At 28.6% G+C, this 18,482-nt stretch overlaps 1 protein-coding gene across 1 annotated transcript; it reads left to right on the top strand.

The window, feature by feature from the left end:
* The first annotated feature begins 1,090 nt into the window (after window positions 1–1,090).
* Window positions 1,091–18,412, top strand: LOC136970271 (cylicin-1-like). The gene is made up of 4 exons (XM_067264691.1): window positions 1,091–1,248; window positions 3,501–3,622; window positions 14,894–15,575; window positions 17,881–18,412. Exons 1-4 carry the CDS (start codon window positions 1,155–1,157, stop codon window positions 18,027–18,029), a joined length of 1,047 nt encoding a protein of 348 aa, XP_067120792.1. The 5' UTR covers window positions 1,091–1,154; the 3' UTR covers window positions 18,030–18,412.
* Window positions 18,413–18,482: the final 70 nt, after the last annotated feature.

The raw sequence follows: 18,482 nt of genomic DNA, 5'->3' as shown, positions 1-18,482 counted from the left end.
GTTTCCCGACTCAGTTTAACTTCCATCCTTTGTATACGAGCGTAAGTGTCAAAGTTCGAACTCTCCGGCCTGACACTAATCTATTGTTTATCACGTATCGGAGTCGCGCTTAGAAATCACATTTTTTAGTTTCGCGTCCGGTTCATTTGTTACAACTTTTTTCTATCTTAAATATTTTTAGCGCCATTTATAACGGATTCGGACTCGGTCTGAAACCTGACATACCTAAGTTTAGCTCCACACTCGATTTTACGTCAATTTTAGAGGTGAGCAAATAGTGTCGCTAAATTAAATTTTCGCCGTTTTTTCACTCTATACACCTATACAATAGATTTATATTTTGATATTAAGTTCTATTAAGTGGCTCTCCTAGAGTTTGCTTTGGCTTCCTAAAAGTTGATTTTCTTCTTCTTCTTCTTCTCCTTCTATTTCATATGGAAAAAAGTTGATTTTTAATCTGTGGCTCCCTTATAATGTTCTATGGCCCCAAAGGGTGGGATAAGACGGCCGGATGGCCGAGCGGTCAAGGTGGCAGCCTACCGCTCTGGGGGACCCGGGATCGAATCCGAACGGGTCGAATAATCCCCAGGAATATTTCGGGGGGTGGTCCGTTCGGATATGTCGGGCCCCGTCCCTCACCACCCGGTCGCCCCATTGTGGGCCTGGCCGAACCCATAATGGGCCTACTAAAAGAGGCCCTCTTAGTGCCCACAGGGCGGAAAGAGTTAAAAAAAAAAAAAAAAAGGGTGGGATACATGACACCCGATTGAGAAACACTGTTGAAATTTGAATACAAGATATAATATATTACTATATTTAATTAATTAATAATTAATAAAGAAATAACTGAATCGTGTTTTATTATGAATTTATTCAGTTTTAATTTGTAAAAGTATACATATTTTAGAATATTTCGAAATTTTTTTCAAACTAAACGCCTTTTAAATATAGTTTATTAATATATATTGAAAAGTTTAATTAATTAAAATGATGGAAGTTAATATATTAATTTTATTATTTAAAAAAAAAATAAGTAAATATTTTTAGAAAACATACAAGGTACAGTTCGTATTTCGAAAACCAGGTTGCGCTACGATAATGGACGATTAGAAGTGAATTGATTAGTTACATTTGTTTGGCATGCACAAATCAAAATGGCGACGGCCGAGAACGAAAACGGTGAATTAGACTGGAATGTCGACATGGAAGTACAGTTTTTCCATGCTATGAAAGGACACAAACCAGTCGGTAAGTCAATTTTACATTGTATAAACGATAAATTCATTCATATTTAACTATAAAATATGAAAATGTAATTTAATAACTAGACAGACCGGCATTATGTTCCTGAAGAGTTGTTTTCAAACAATACACAAAAAACTGATGTCGAAATCCTAAAATATCACAATATACACCAATTTTTTACTGAATTTCATGCTAATTTCACGTATTTGATTACGTTACACAATGTTTTACATTATTTTTTAACATAAATATGACTTTCAAAGCTCAAACTCTTGTTTGTCATCTGAAATCCCTTTATCAGATCATAAATATTTCTTTATTGATTCATTAAACACTTAATCATCGTACATGTGTTTTAAATATGTAAAATTCAAAAGATTTTCACCACAATTTGTGTTGACAAGCTGTAAAATATATTAAATACTGTTATATACTGTCACAATGACAAAACAGAAGGAAAATAATGACTTAATTTAATTTAATACCTCTCAACACACTTGCCCAATGTCATATATTAATTATTTGAATCAATTTTCATCAAATGTCAAATAGAAGCATGCTATTTGTATGGAATGGATGACATTTTGCTCAAACTTAGGAATGATTTATGTATTTTTAATCAATAATAAAGTTTATACAAACAATTTTTATGTTTTCTAATTAATATATTATTTATTTAAAAATGTAATATGATACAATGATTGTGTGCATTGATATGAAACAAAATAAAAATTTAAAAACTGCTGGCAGATTCAGTAATTAAAAACAGTTAATTAATTACAGAAATGATAGTTAATAAGAAAGTTTAAGATTTGATAACTAAAATGTTTATTTTTATTTTGTAACATATTACAGTTGAATTAAATACTTTGAATGTCTGCATTCTATTAAATATTTTTATTATTAAATAAACAAATAAATACCTGATACAAGTTTATGATTTATAAACATGCTTACAAGTATAAGGCAAATATGAACAGTTAGAAGAAACGATTGTATTTCATTCTCATTTATATTAAATTTGAGATTCTTAAGAACTTGTTTTTTAAAGTTTAAAGTTAGCAATTAAAACTTCTACATATTTTTTAAAATTAATAACAAAAGTTCATAGCCCTCTTAATTGCTAGAATTGAGATGAAAATTAATGTGAATCAAAAAAAATTATCATTATTATAAAATTAGAAAAATCAAGAGAAAATTATTTTTATTTCTCTAAAAAGTTCTGTACAACATACCGTATTTTATGGACTATAAGACGCTACAGACTATAAGATGCACTTTAATTTTTAAGCATTTTTAAGCATTTTTTTTTTTTTTTTTAAATACCTATAAGATGCTACGGACTATAAGATGCACCTGAATTTTGGAGGCAATTTTTCGAAGAAAAACAATGCGTCTTATAGTCCGTAAAATACGGTATATCCTATATGCAGATTTATAGAGAAATAAAATTTTATTTCTTGAACATGAGTCTACAGCGGATTACAAGTATGCACCATGTAATGATGGGAATGTGTTAGAAATACATTGTTAAATGAATATTTTAATATACCTAGACAAACTTTATATAGTATAGGCTATATAAGGTTTAACACAATGTTAAGTATTTATGTATCTAAACGTAGAAAAGTACAGGTATCTATGAATTTTTAGCTTATTTATAACCGTATGGGATCTCTGTGGTATATGTAGTCTATCATTAAGCAGCACATATCAGTATTTTAAACTATATTAAAACTATATTAAGTCTAATTGTCAATCAATTAATTAATGGATTAAAATAATCTGGCAGTTTTACATTTGGCATAGGTTCAAGTTTCACATTAATTTTTTAATTTATGAGTCTTACCATAATAGTCTGTACAAAAATGTATAGTATGAAATTAGCAGTTATAAGAATTAATTAATATTTTGTGCAAGTAAATATTATTATATTTTACTGAAAATAAAAAGGTTTTGAAAGGGCTAGTTATAAACTCCAGTACTGTACTTAATTGTGAAATTGTAATATTTTGTTATTTCACTTAAATGTATTGATAATTTTCAGCATTAAATTAGTGATGTTTAAAAATTATCATTACCAAATGATTTGCCATATTATTTTTGGGCTACATTTAATAATTAACTAACCTTAATGTAGCCTGATAAATAATATGACAGATCATTTGGTAATACTAGTATTAGATTGAAGTATATGTTATTATTATTAATAAATTTGTAGCTAATACTAAAATTAATACTTTTTTTCTTTTTAGGAGTAAACCGATATTTTCAAATGGCATGTATTCATGAAAAATTTAGTAATTCTATAAATAAAGAAATATCTTCTAAGCAAATATGGTCTCATCTGGATGGGATGTACGACATGGCAGCTTTGGTAAAGTTCATATTTTAAGAAATTTTAACAAATTATAATATACTTTATTTATTATTAATGATCTTTATCCAGCAATTATATATAATATTGAAATTGAGAATTTATTTCTTGTCAATATTTATAAAAGAATTTTTAAACCTTACACATGCTATTGTTATTTTAACAGTGGAAAACATTATTGAGAAATTCTGGATAATGAAAAACTTTTATTAAAGTGAGTATGTGTTGTATAAAAAGTCAGGCTTCTTCAGGCCTTTACAAGATTTAAACATATTGTAAAAATCTGATATTTATAAAATCAAAATATGTACACACATACACAGTTTAACATTTTAAATCATGTCACAAGAAAGCATAGTTGTTGATATTTGAAAAAATATTAAATTTGTGTTTAAAGAAACAAAAGAGAATCAATTTTCATATCTTCATTTCTCTGATATATTTTTTAAAAGAAGTATCTATTATGTTTATACATAATTGAAACTAGACATTGTTCTTTCATTTTGCTTAAAATACCAAAAATTGATCCTTTATTGGAGCAAAAAAACAAAATAAATACTGATTTCTATGTGCTTTCAGACTTCAGATCATCATCAGGGGATAAAAGAACATTTTTATTATTTAACTTGAAAACATAACGTAAACAGAAATTGAATAAAAATTTTGAAACTGAACAAAAGCTTTATTTTCAAGATTTTTGTGCAGTTGTTTATGTTATGTCATTCCCAATAAGGATCTGAAGAAGTATTTGATAGTATTTGTTATTTTTTGCTCCAATAAAGTAGTTTTTGAATGTTAGTTGTTTTGGAGAGTTAATGATTGTTCACTTAAACCAAACAAAAGATTTTTTCTTGTTATAATGCTACCTGTAATTATCTGTACATTTTTTGTGAGAAAACATGAAAAAATTTACTGAAAAATAATAACTTTATAGAATTTAAAAATTTTAAAATAGACAACTCTAGAAATTGAAAATAGTATTCATTTAGATAGAAACATTTTTGAACCTATTAATTTCTCTTCAGTTATATATCTAATTTTCATAATGAAAATACTTTTAACAAATATATTCAAACCACTATTTTAACTTTTAATTTATTATAGGCATTATGTAAATGAATATTAAAAATTAAAATTTGAAGTCATATTTAATGTTTATTGGTATAACTTACAAATTTCAAAAGTTTAAGCATAGAGAATTATGATTGATTTTTAAGTTTTTTGTAATAAGTAACTACTTGGTTAATTGTTTACTTTAATGACATATATCTGTAATTTATAACAATTATTTTATATTAAGTGAATTAATTAAGCTCGTAGGTTCTTGTTTATAAAAAAGATATTTATAATATACATTAGTATCAGTTCTTACAATCTTTGTATACAGTTTGTGGATATTGATATGCTTCTTTTAAATGAGTTCACTATTACTATATACATTCAAGATTGAATTTGTATTTACTATAAGTATACTTTAAAAAATTTGAGAACAGACTTTACATCTTTTTCAGTTAGTTTATAACATTTCTTTTATGTATTCTGTTATTAGTTTTCCTAGAAAATAATATTGAGTTGAACTACTACAAATGTTTTTAGGTTAACAGGAAATTCTTAATTAACAAATTTGAGGAAACCAAAATTTTGGGTGTTAGCTATAAGGAGAACAAATCTTTGTTTGGATGACGCCTCCACTTCAAATATAAGCAATTTGTATAAATTTCACAGACATACTATATAATGATACCAGTTGTTTCCAAGCCAAGATTATTCAACCTACCAGATTCTTATACTGAAGATGCATGGATCTTCAATGATGTGTGTGTCTTTAGCAAATTCTAATTCTTTGTGCAGTGCTCATACAATGAAGTATTTCCTCTACTCATTTGTTGTTCTTATGTATCCTTCTGATTGATACTTGCATTTCTGGAAACTTTTAATTAGAAAGAAATTTGTTTTACAAAGAATTTTGAAATAGGGAATTTCTTGAAATTAAGTATAAACTTTCACAGATAATTAATAAATTTTGTACCTGTAGAATTAATGCTTCTTATTAGTTGAAAAATGATAATACAGCTTAAATTGGTATTTGTTTTTATTCAGTTATTATTGAAAACATTAAATTCATTTTTATATTTTATTGTTTTTCACCTGTAATCTTATCTATTCTATATATATACAGGGTGTATCAGAATGACATTTTAAAAATTTGGGGGATTATAGAGGATGAAATTTTGAACATTTTGATATAAGGAACCCATAGCCAGAAATGTGATATAAAGTTTTTACACTAGTAGGAAGTGCTTGACTGCTCTTCTCTTTGGTAGCTATCCTTTTCTGTCCATTGATGTCGTGTTATTGTTCTTGACTTCTTCCTCTGGGGTTATGTAAAGACCCTTGTGTATGCAACACCTGTAGGAACAGTTGATGAGCTTACGGAGTGCATCTTTACAGCATTTAATACCATCATAGAGGAGCGTGGCATCTTACAGAGAGTCAGACAAAATATGGTTGATCGTTGCACATGATGTAACAAAGTTGGTGGTCGTCACATTGAACATTTACTCTGAAATAGTGCAGCCACTGATTCAATGTACAGTTTGATTGCACTCTACTGTTTTGTCAATAAAACTTGTCATAAATAGTGTATTCTGCTGTTTCATTCAGCATACCGACTACAAAGTGCAAAGTGCTGTAGAAACTTTATATCACATTTCCAGCTATGGGTTCCTTATATCAAAACGTTCAAAATTTCATCTTCTACAATCTGCAAATTTTTAAAATGTCATTCTGATACACCCTCTATATAAAATACTTAGCTTAAAATCATTGAAAAAAAACCAAAAAAAAAAAAAAATAGAAATGGTGGAACTGGGAATTAATTAATCATCATAAAATTTTTGTTAATAGTCAATACTGGGAAAAATGGGAAGTCTATGGGATGAGTGAGAAAAGCAAGTAGAGAAATAATGACACCTATGGCAAGGGGGAAATAGAAATCATGGCACTAGAAATTAATGAATATCATAAAATTTTTGAACAAGTGGGCAAAGCAAATAACAGGCAAAATTATGTATAGTTTTATGGTTTATGTTTATTAATTTGTAAATACTAATAGGATAAAATATTTATTTAATTTTTTTCAAAGATTAATAAATACAAATTTACTCCAGATATTTTGTATTAATAATTAAAAACTTTAATACACCATAATTTTGTAAAATACATATTTATTATGTATCTTGCATAACACATTTATCTTAAAGTTTACTTATAAATAAAATTTTGAAGACAAATTGGAATTTTTTCAGATAACTTGCTTTATTGACTGAATTATCTTTAAAAGAATATTCTCTAATGTATTTAATTTTTGAAGAAATCCTTAACTGATTTGGTTACATCGAGTTTCTTAAATCACTACCACTACAGTATAAAATATGAAATAATACGTTGAATTTAAACAGTCATAATTATTTTTCGTTTAACGAGAAGTTATTAAGTATTGAATTTCGTAAAGAAAATATTCTAAATATACTGTAAAATATTCTAAATACAGTATTTCTATATAGACCTAACATATATATATATATATAATATTACATATTTGATCATTAATTCTATAGAGTATTACAATAAAAAAAATTATACTCACTTCTAGATATACAGAAATCATTAACTTTTTATCTAGTGAAAGCATCTGATGTGTGGATGTTGTAGAATTCAACTATAAACATTATTGTTATAATGGAAAACAATTTTATTAAAACAGATAATGTGAGCACGTTCTAATATTGACTAACTAATTGACAGATTGGAATAATAGAGTTAACATCCCAACAAATACAAGAACTTGCCGAGGACAGAGAACATTGGAGAAATTTTGTAAACAATCCTATAAATAGTGTATATACCTTTCTTTAAATAGTTTTTCTCCATATTTGTAACATATTTTTTACAAATGATGATATCTGAAATATTGAATTTTATAATTTTAAGGATGTTTTATCTTATTAAAAGTCTGAAGAAGTTCTGATTTTATATCCAGCATAGAAATTGCTTCAGTAAAATGTTATCACCACATAGTAATATCAGATTTTTTTAAATGTAAAAAGACAAATTAAAACGGTTTTATTTTAGGGGTCAAAATAAGATTTATTTTGGATAAACTTCTTTGGAGTTTTAAACTCTAAAGCTGGAATTAAAGATTCTGAAAACATTTATTCAAAATAAATTTTATCCTAGCTCCTATAATGAAGTGTGAATCAGTTATTTTTTGCTTTTTTATCTGCAAATGTAAGTTTATTTAAATTGGATTTTTTTTCAATTATGATTTGGATGTCTTTAATATAAAAGATATCCAAATCATAATTAAAAAAAAAAATTCTATATATATATATATAAAACATCAATACTTTAAACCTAATTTTTTGGGTTTATATTAACCCAAATTAGGTTTAAAATATTGATGTTTTAGGAACTGTTATAGGAACTGCCAGGTGGGTAAACAGTAAACCTCTGTGTGGGAAATATGGATTTGAATCTGGTCCAGATTGCTGTGGTTTATTATGCATAGTATGAGTTACAATGTCATTTCCCATCATTCTGATTGACCTCATTGTGTCACCTATAATAGGCATAATTGTGACTAGCCATATTGCTTACAATGTACTGAAGTCTCAAGTTAACTAATCAATGATTCAAATTTATATTATTTTTTTATATAAAATAATTAAATATTTTTGAAAAGTTTAAATTTGATTTCTTATATAAATTTTAAAATATATACAGTAGAAACTCAATTATCCAAAGCAGTTTTCAAAAAAAAGAAAAATAACATAGCATCATATATACCACAGAAAATAGTATATTCTGTGGTATATATGATATGGTTTATATTATAGAACATTCTATAAATAGAACAGTTATTTTCGTGTGACTTTTCATGATGAAACCTGATTAAGGAGTGGCCGAAAATGTTTGAATGTTGAATTTGCTTGTTTTGCTGGCAATTTGATGTTTAGGTGAGAGTCTATACATTAATTATGTATACAATTTATGGAGAGAGGTGATCATGAAAAGTACTGTACATCATTGTATGCAATGGTGAGAGAGGGGGTTGAGGCATTGTCTACATTGTCTCTAAGAGAGTAGTATTAGTGGCATAGAAATTTGTTCTTATAAGCCTATTTACTAATCTTGTGAATAAACTAAACAGTTCTGCATATATTTTCTGATAGTCATTTCTTCAATATCAAGGGATCATGAACCGTTGTACACATAATTAAAGAGGAGAGGGGTTTGCCAAAAGTACACAACAGGGAGGAGATTATCAAAAGTGGTTTAAAAACTGTATGTAATTAATATATAATATAGCTGAAAAATCTAGTATTGTACAGAAACATTTTGTTTATGAAATCTAAAAAGTTATAAAATAATGTAAATTTAATTTGTTTTCCATAGAACCAGGTTTTTAACTTCAATAGATAATTTTACAGTTATGCTGTATGTTGGATCTTTTCCAAGATTCTCTAAATTTGAGGTGTGACTTAATATCTCTTTCACTACATTACACTTGAGAACCTTAAAAGTAATAACACATAGTTGGAAAACAAATGTTTTCGACTGTATCTCGGTCTTCCTCAGGTTTTTAAAACCAGTAAGATTGGAACTTGGAATGCGTAGAACAATATTTAAAAATTATTTTTTTAAAACCTATGGAACAACATGTTCAAAAATTATTTTAAATCTGTGGCTTAAAATCTTTAAAAATGGGCAACACCAGCAGTTAAAAACTTTTTTCTGTACCTTTATTTACATCATATTATTCATTGTTTATAGTATTGATATAGTTCTATTGCCATGGTAACATACATGGATATATGTTTTATACACGCACTTAGATTGTTCCACAGATTTTAAAATAATTTTTGAACATGTTGTTCCATAGGTTTCTTAAAAACTAATTTGTAAATATTGTTCTTTGCATTTCAAGTTCCAATCTTACTGGTTTTAAAAACCTGAGGAAGACTGGAGTATGGTCGAAAACGTTTGTTTTCCATTAAAGTGTTATTACTGGACTCTTAAGGTTCTCTAGTATAAAGTATACATTCCAGTAATTGTGTAAGAAATTGTTTTAATGTATCTTTTTCACAATGACATTCGTTAAATTCTTTAGACTTGTTTCAAAACAGTCATTGCGTTTACATAAAATAATATTTTTTTTAGACAAAGGTATGTGCAAGTATTTTCAGTGATATATTGTCATTGTCATCAGGTAACAAAAATTTTTTTTAAAATAATTTCTATATAATCTTTTTAAAATGGATAATTTTTGCTTGCTGTTCTGGGGCTCTAAAAGAGTTTTTTTTATTTTCATTATGTGTTTGACCATACTCACAATAATATGAGAGATGGAGCTCTGCATATTCAGATCAGGTAAAAATTTTTGAGATACCAATTTCAGATTCAAATTCAGATCTCCAGAGGGATAGGCTGATGCTTTAACTGTTCAATGTTAAAATCTTTTTAAGAAAATATATACATGAATAAATAGATAAAATCTTACATAAAATACGTTCATAATCTAAAAAATTACAAGCAAATTTTGGATTAAATATACAGTGAGCTATTGATATACCCAATATAATAAGCAATTTTGTTTGTTCTTGCTACTCTTTGCATACATTGTGAACTGGATATGATTAACTCACTACCTTAGAGTTCAATGTAATTGAAATTTTTCTTCCTATTAATATAAATTTTATGTTTGATTTATATTTTGATTTTACTTATCATTCATATGCTACTATTAATTCAAAACTTTTAATATTAATTAATGTATAAATCATAATGTTTCTAGTATATGTGTACCTACATACATACTCTCCTACAGCTGTCTGAGTACCTATGAACAGATTTTATAAACACAGACAGCATAGAGAGAGTTTAATCAGTATAATATAACTATATGGTAATTCTGAAATATATACAGTGTAACCTCACTTAACGAGCAAAATTCGTTCCAGAATCTTACTTATAATGCAAAACGCTCATTAAGCGAAACATTTTTTCCCATAGAAATTAATGTAAGATACGATAATGCGTTCATTGCCAAAAAAATACTCAAATATTTCATGTATAACATTTATTCAAAGAAAATTATGCAATATACATTGTTAAGGAGTGTGAATCATCTTCATCTTTTCTTCTAGTGCGGAATGAACCTACCTGGAATGCAAATTCAATTTGCAGAAACAAAAAAAATCACAGATAATAGAGAGGTTGCAGCCAAACTTTTCATCTATAAAATGTGAACATCAAATGTTGAGCACCACCATCTTATAAGCCTAGAAGTTTGACAATGGAGTTTGGAATGTCATTGGAGTCATAGTTGATGTTCCAAACACCATTGTCAAACTTCTAGGCTTATAAGATGGTGGTGCTCAACGTTTGATGTTCACATTTTATAGATGAAAACTTCAGCTGCAACCTCTCTATTATGTCTGATAAACACATCAAATGATATGCCAAATTCTAGGGCTGTGTAAAAGCTATAATTAAATATTAGAAATTAATTAATTTGACTAGAGGTAGACAGTTATGCTTTTATCTTCCATTAAATTTAATAATTATAAATAATTAATTTTTAATTTAGACATTTCTAAAATTTAATTTGGAATTGGTCATTAAATTTAATATGAGATGGCAGCATAACTGCCTACCTCTAGTCAAATTAATTAATTTTTAATATTTAATTATATCCTTAACATAGCCCAAGAATTTGGCATATTATTTGGTATGTTTATTATATAATAGACTATGGTTGTTGATGTTTATACATAATATGTCTTAACACAAGTTTGGAAAAATGTGTGATCACAAGCAACACTAAGATGCTGCTGGCTGGATAGCCAAGTGATCAACGTTGGCAGCCTGCTGCCCTGGGGGACCTGGGATCAAATCCAGATGGGTTGAAAAATCCCCAGGAATTTTTCGAGGGGGGCCATGCCAGATTATTATAATTACCAGAATTATTATGTTTACAATTATTTGTAAATATATGAAAGAAAAGAAAAGAGAATATAATAATAGTATGCGAACAATAGTATTTTTGTAAATTATAGGTAAAACAACAATATTTGTAAATTATAATAAATAATATAACCAAACAGAGCAAACAAAAGAAAATAAAGAATGAACATCCAGATTATTATGCAGAACAAGTCCATTCATGAATAGCGCAACTTTGTTCAAAGGTTATAATGGCCATTGGCACATGTACATGTCACATGAAGTTAAGTAGTGCATATAGTGAAGAGTCCATGAAGCATTACTTAGTGTAGAACACTGTAGAAACTTTAGAGAGAAGTCACTGAAGCAATTCCAGCATCATCACTCTGCCCAGACACTGCCCCCAAACACTGTAGGCATTACACAGAGCAGATTCCACCAGAGGAAGACATGCTGATAAAGGCCAGTGGACAGCATGGGCTCCACCAGAAGAGAATACGTCATAACATGTCTGCACCCACAAGCCATCAAGGCACACCACCATATGACACAAAATAAACAAAAGGTTAAACACAAATACCTCACGAATTACATTTGGAAGTAAGCTGAGGCACTTTAAGTTTTGAAGAGACCTAAACAGGCCCATTGAGGCTGATATGAAGCACGTTGAAATGCAGAGATACACCTGCACTAGACATAAGGCACAACACTATAAGGTGCCTAACTTTGATGAGGTAAACAGAGCACGGCACATACGAGGCACTTGAGAACACTTTGGTCACACTGACACACAATAGAGATGAAGCATATGGGACACAACACTTAGCAGAGGTGGACATCACACAGATGCAAAACATGGAAGCATTTTGAAGCACACACTGATGAAACACTTAAGAGCACTTTGAGGCACATTAAGCGATGAGCACAAAAGCATACACTGATGAAGTACTTAAGAGCACTTTGGAGCATACACTGATGAAGCAAACACTGATGAAGCAAGCACTGATGAAGCAAACACTGATGAAGCACTTGAGGACACTTGTGGCGCACAGAAGCAATAAAGCAGAAATCATTGAAACACGACACTATGGGACACACCACTCAGACAAGATGAGCACATCACAAAGAAGCACATGGGAAATCATTCACAAGCGAGAAGTGAGAAATATCGCTGGTGAGAGCAAATTTCTGGTTCTTGCACATATCTGACAGGGTTTGGTATATTTATTGCATCTCGCCTCTTCTTGCCACATATTCTTGCTCGCTTGAAAAATTCGCTCGCTCGTGTCTGCATAGTTGCACGCTAACTCATTTAAAAAACAAATAATTTGGGATTTGGTTGTATATTTCAGTAAAGTGATTTATTTAAAAAATGGTAAAATTTCAATGTAAATATACAATCAAATCTCAATTTAGCACCAACATTCATTCACCTTTTGAAATCTGACTCTAATACTCTGTTTACACAAGGATTAACCTTGATCAAGACTTTAAATCCAATTAACTTTTTTCATTTGGACAGAATGGAAGTAGCTGATCCTGATCAATATTCTAACAACTGGGTTATTTTAACACACTTTCTGCAACTTAGTTAATCTTCTTCAAGAGAATCAGTGACATGAGTCTCACAGCATTAGTCCTTGCCAGATTTAACCACCAGAAGAATGAAATCATGTTAACCTAAATCTAATTGCATTCTGTATGAACATTCATCATAACCTATATTCTATTTATTCATTGTTAACTTAATTGGGGTAAAATTGTACATTGTTTAACTTTTGTTGTGTAAATGTAGCTTAAATTGATTGTGGTACTAAGTCAAGGGATAATAAGAATAATATACAGTAATGGATCTACATGCAGATTTGCGTCTGAAATTATTTGATGATAGCAATGTTGTTTGCAATGCAAAATTGTACATTAGTAATTAACAGATACTAAAAGTTATTTATTTAATAAATTATAATGAAGGTTCATTCATAAGTATTCATTGCTGCTTTATAAGGCTAGTGCTTTTTTGAGTATTTTTCACTCCAATATTGAAATTCATATATTTTCAATTGAATTAATATGAACTAATTTTAGCTGACATTTATTCTTTGAAAGTGTAATAGTGATCATTAGTGATGTAACGAATAGTATATTCGGCCAGGAGCATGGCCGAATATCGAATATTCGGCCAAACTATTCGGCTTGATTAACGCGTGTACGAAAATTGGTGCGCAAACCGCATTATGGCAAAGATCACGCACCGTGCTCTCTATTGGCCCGCTGTCACTACGATTTTTTCTTCCATTAGGTCTAAATTATTTAAAATTAATTAAATTATAATTATTAAACTTAATATGAGATGGAGCTTAACGTCTACCTCTAGTGCCAAATTGGTTTATAATTTTATGTAATAGCCGTAAATAGCCTGCTATGATTCGGCAGTTGTTGGTATTTAGATGTAAGTTATAACTTATAAGTTATTTTATTTGCAATCGATCATTTTAACTCTTTAATTAAACACTAAAATTTTGTTTTTACTGTGTATTTGTAGACTGAATAGTACCCTAAGGATATATTACTTTATAATATGGTCTAGTTTCTCCCCAGTTGTGGAACAGTTCAAATATATCGTATAAATATTAAAATATACGCGAATACAAATATAACATAATTAACTAAACAATAACATTAATGCCCGATACATTCTAACCTACACACCATCAATGCCATAAGATATCGGGCTAGATAAAGGCTATAATATTATTTAATTACGAAATAATTTAATACTAGAGTTAGATGCTATTTCTTATTAACTTTAATAATTATAATTTCATTAATAAAAGTAACCAAAATGATTAATTCACTGTGTTTTTGTTATTTCTTACTCCTGTTTTTAGGTATTCGGTATTCGGCCGAATAGTGATTAAATATTCGGTATTCGGCCGAATAGTGATTTAAATATTTGGTATTCGGCCGAATAGTGAAAAATAGGCCGAATAGGCCGAATACTGGGTAGTGACCGAATATTCGTTACATCACTAGTGATCATCTTATAGAAAATATGAACACGCGAGTATTGTTAAAGTATATAAATTAAATATTGATACTTAAGCTATAATTTATAATAAAAGTAACTTCTATCTTTTATTTCTTACTAAAAAGATTATATGATAGATTTTTACTATACTGAGAAAGGAATTTTAGCTATATTGAACACTGTATGTGTAAATTTATTTTAAAATGTTTATAAAATTTTATTTTAACTTTTTCTAGCATGAATCAGAAATAATTCCTTTTCCAAATAATGAATTGGAATTTTTTTTGCCTGATTCTGATTATGGAAGTCTGAAATCTTTAAAATTTGCAGACGACATGCCAGCAGTAAAAGAAAATGAAAAGATATCAAAATCTGATAAAGGAACTGGAAAACAAAAGAGTGATTCTAAAGGTGCAAGTGACACTTTAGGTAATAAAGTGAAAGATGTATCTGGAGGAAAAATGAGTCCCGGTAGCAGTGGATCAAATAAATTGTTAAAATTAGACAATTTTGTGGGATCACAAAAAAGTGGGAAAGAAGTAAACAAATCTTCCGAGAAGAGTGGAAAAGACAGTAAAGCCAATAAAGATGTTTCAAAAGAAAGTGGAATTTCAAAAAGTGCTAAAGAAAACTCTAGTAAATACAAAGCAGAAACAGGAAAAGAAGTTAACATAATATTAAAAAATGCAAAAGATAGTACTGGTAAACTAAAAGCAGACAGTAACTTCAGTGCATCAAAAAATACAAAAGATACAATTGGTAAAACCAAATCAACAGACAATTCAAAAGAAGCAAATGTAAAGAATGCAAAAGAAACTGTAAATAAGATTTTTAAATCCGATGGATCCAAAAACAAAGGAGATGCACTAAATCGAGGGAAGGACGGAATATCTACAGATGATTCAAGTATTATTTCAGGTAAGCGATTTATAATAAAGTTTAGTCTACATATAATGAACTTAAATTCTTATCAATTACAAGAATAATTTAAAAATATGATAACTAATTAAGAATAACTATTAAATTATTAAAGTTCAGTTTTTAATGAACTAATGATACACATCAAGAATGGAAAAGAAATTTTCTGAAGTGTTTTAATTGTAAAAATTTATGAAACATGTTATTCTGTTGATAATTAGATAAACAAAGTAACTGTTTAGTTCCACACAGTCTTGTGGCTTATAGATTACGACTAGAAAACAAGTGTTTGTAGAAAAATGGATCAAAAATGTGAATCATAGTGTCAACTCATTTTCTGGAATAAACCTTTAGACCCTATTTCATCAGCAAACTTATAAACAAATCTCAGAATTAACAGCTGAAAGGTTTGGGTGTAAAAGATGGCAAGTGTCATTTCCATTAGTATAATGCATGCTTAACAACTAAACAGTAATATATTTCAATTTAAATATTATATGTACTTTTTAACTAAAACATGCAATTTGTTCTGATTAAAGAAAACAAAACTACTTTGTATATTTAATTGTTCCAACTTTTATTGTGGCACTTATCATCTTTTACTCTGAACCTTTTACGTATTTTAAATCCAGGATTATTTAAATATGTTCCAGCATTTTAAGATTAGACATGATTAGTGTATTAATACTAACATATATGGCAGACAATCTGCTCTGCTTTTATGGAATTAGTAAAATAAATCTTAGGTATAGCAATAAATCTTCATATAGACCAGGTCACCAAACTATAGCCCACGGACTGGATCAGCCCGCCATCACACCGTGCCACAAATGAAGTAAAATATAATTATTTGTATGGAAATATCATAGATTGTAGAGAAACTTACTATGTAGAAAAAATTAAAATAAGTGCAAGAAAAAATGCCAGAAGTGGTCCAATATGATTTTTGCATCTGACAGTAATATACATTTTAGGAAAATCAGTGAAATAAAAAATTCAGCAACTTTGGATATCAGAGCACTTGTTATGTAACTACCTGCAATAAGTTTCTAAGAAAAAAGATTACGAGCTTGCTGTAGCAATTATGTTTGCATATTAATAAATAAATATGTTGGTTGTCTTTATTTTTTGTATATTCAGTGTAATGTATTGACCAAAATATATGGTCCATGCTGGTCATTCCCTCAGTTATGTGGCTCACTGTGAAAAAAGTTTTGTGACCCTTTTCTCCTGAATGAAGTTAGATGGATGATCAGCCCAACTCTGTTGCTAACAGGAATAGTATTATGTACAGGGACAAAACCTACTGAAAAAAATTGAGAAACATTGTGATGAAAGATTGCAGTTCGGCATTGTGGCAATGTCACAATAAATAATTGCTCATTTTATTTCATTCTTCACAGACTTCTAAAGATTCTCACTATTTTAAGTTAACCCATTCTTTATGTTTAGAATTATCATCTGTTCTGTAAATTGTAAACTATACAAGTATGAAACATACAAGAAGTTAAAATAGGATTCATTTGTGATTAATTGAGTCATACTGAATAGACATTTCATATTCATTTTTTTAAAAATTTAGCTTTAAAGAAAACTAATAAGAGCAAAATCTTAGCAAGACAATATACAAATTGTAAAGTTATTTCTTGATCTAAAGCAATGCTAAATATTCGAAAATATTAAAAGTTAGATTATTACAGTATTCTGTAGTGTTTCAAAATTACTGTAACAAATTTTAATATTCTATATATAATATGAAATTACAATGGAATTGCCTAGAGAATAAATGGTTTCATAACATCAGCTTCCAACTCATATCTGAGATCTTCTTCAGACGATTCTGTTAGTATCTTAAGGGAAAAGGGAATTAATGTACAGAAAAAAGTTAATTTGTAGTTAGTTTTTATTTTTTTAATACTAGATATTTAATCCTAATAACTAGTACTTGTTCAATAGCTTTCTCCATAGCCATAACTAGGATATGGCCAACGTGGCTCCCGCCATAGGCGCTGATTTAATAAAGGCACCAAAGAGAAGGTTTAGGAATAATATGTATTCGAAATTAATAACACAAAAAAACTTCTATAATTATATTTATATAGTATTTATTATCTGTAATTTCTACGAACATATATTTCAGAAATAAACTATCATTTTTATTTTTATTTAATAACAAAAATTAAAAAGGCGCCATTATTCTTGGCCATAGGCATCCAAAATCCTAGTTACGGCACTGGCTTTCTCAATAAACTTTAAAAGAAATATACATATGCCAAAATATAAAATTATTATTACTTTTAATTAGCTTTAAAACCTGCAAAAGTACAAGTTTTAGTGAAAGACGAAGTGATAGAAAACTCTCCCAAAAGAAAACGAAGCGGAAGACCATTGAAGGATGACTCTTCGAAACCATCGAGTCCAGCAACTCCCGGTCCGAAGAGAAGAAGAACATGACAGATTAACTAACTGATTTTGAACAAAGAATGAATTTCCATATGAAGTGGATAGAAGAAATGAATTTTTATTTAGAACAGATCCAAATGATGACGAATAAAAACATCGAGAATGGGAAGAATTCAATCTTTTTCACGTCATCTAGCCGTAGTTCAACACATGTAAAATGTTTCGTCATTTGTACACTTTGTGAATCCATATAGATACCCATACAAGCGTATTTGATTGTATTTATCAACTAAATCGAGAATAATTTTAATGTAATTTTATATGTCTCTCATATAATGAAAGTCACAGGATTCATTCTGTTGTAAAAAAGAGTAACAACATATTGTTATGTTAATTATGTACATTGGGATGATAAAAAAAAATGCTTTTAGAAATTGTTTGGTTCCATATTTATTTCATTATACAATTTACAGTATCCAGTAGCATTAGCAATATTAAATATGT

The sequence above is a fragment of the Centruroides vittatus genome, unplaced genomic scaffold, assembly GCF_030686945.1.
Source record: "Centruroides vittatus isolate TY-2023 unplaced genomic scaffold, ASM3068694v2 contig_19, whole genome shotgun sequence".
In the NCBI taxonomy this organism is placed as follows: domain Eukaryota; kingdom Metazoa; phylum Arthropoda; class Arachnida; order Scorpiones; family Buthidae; genus Centruroides; species Centruroides vittatus.
This window is presented reverse-complemented; position numbering and strand designations above follow the sequence as displayed.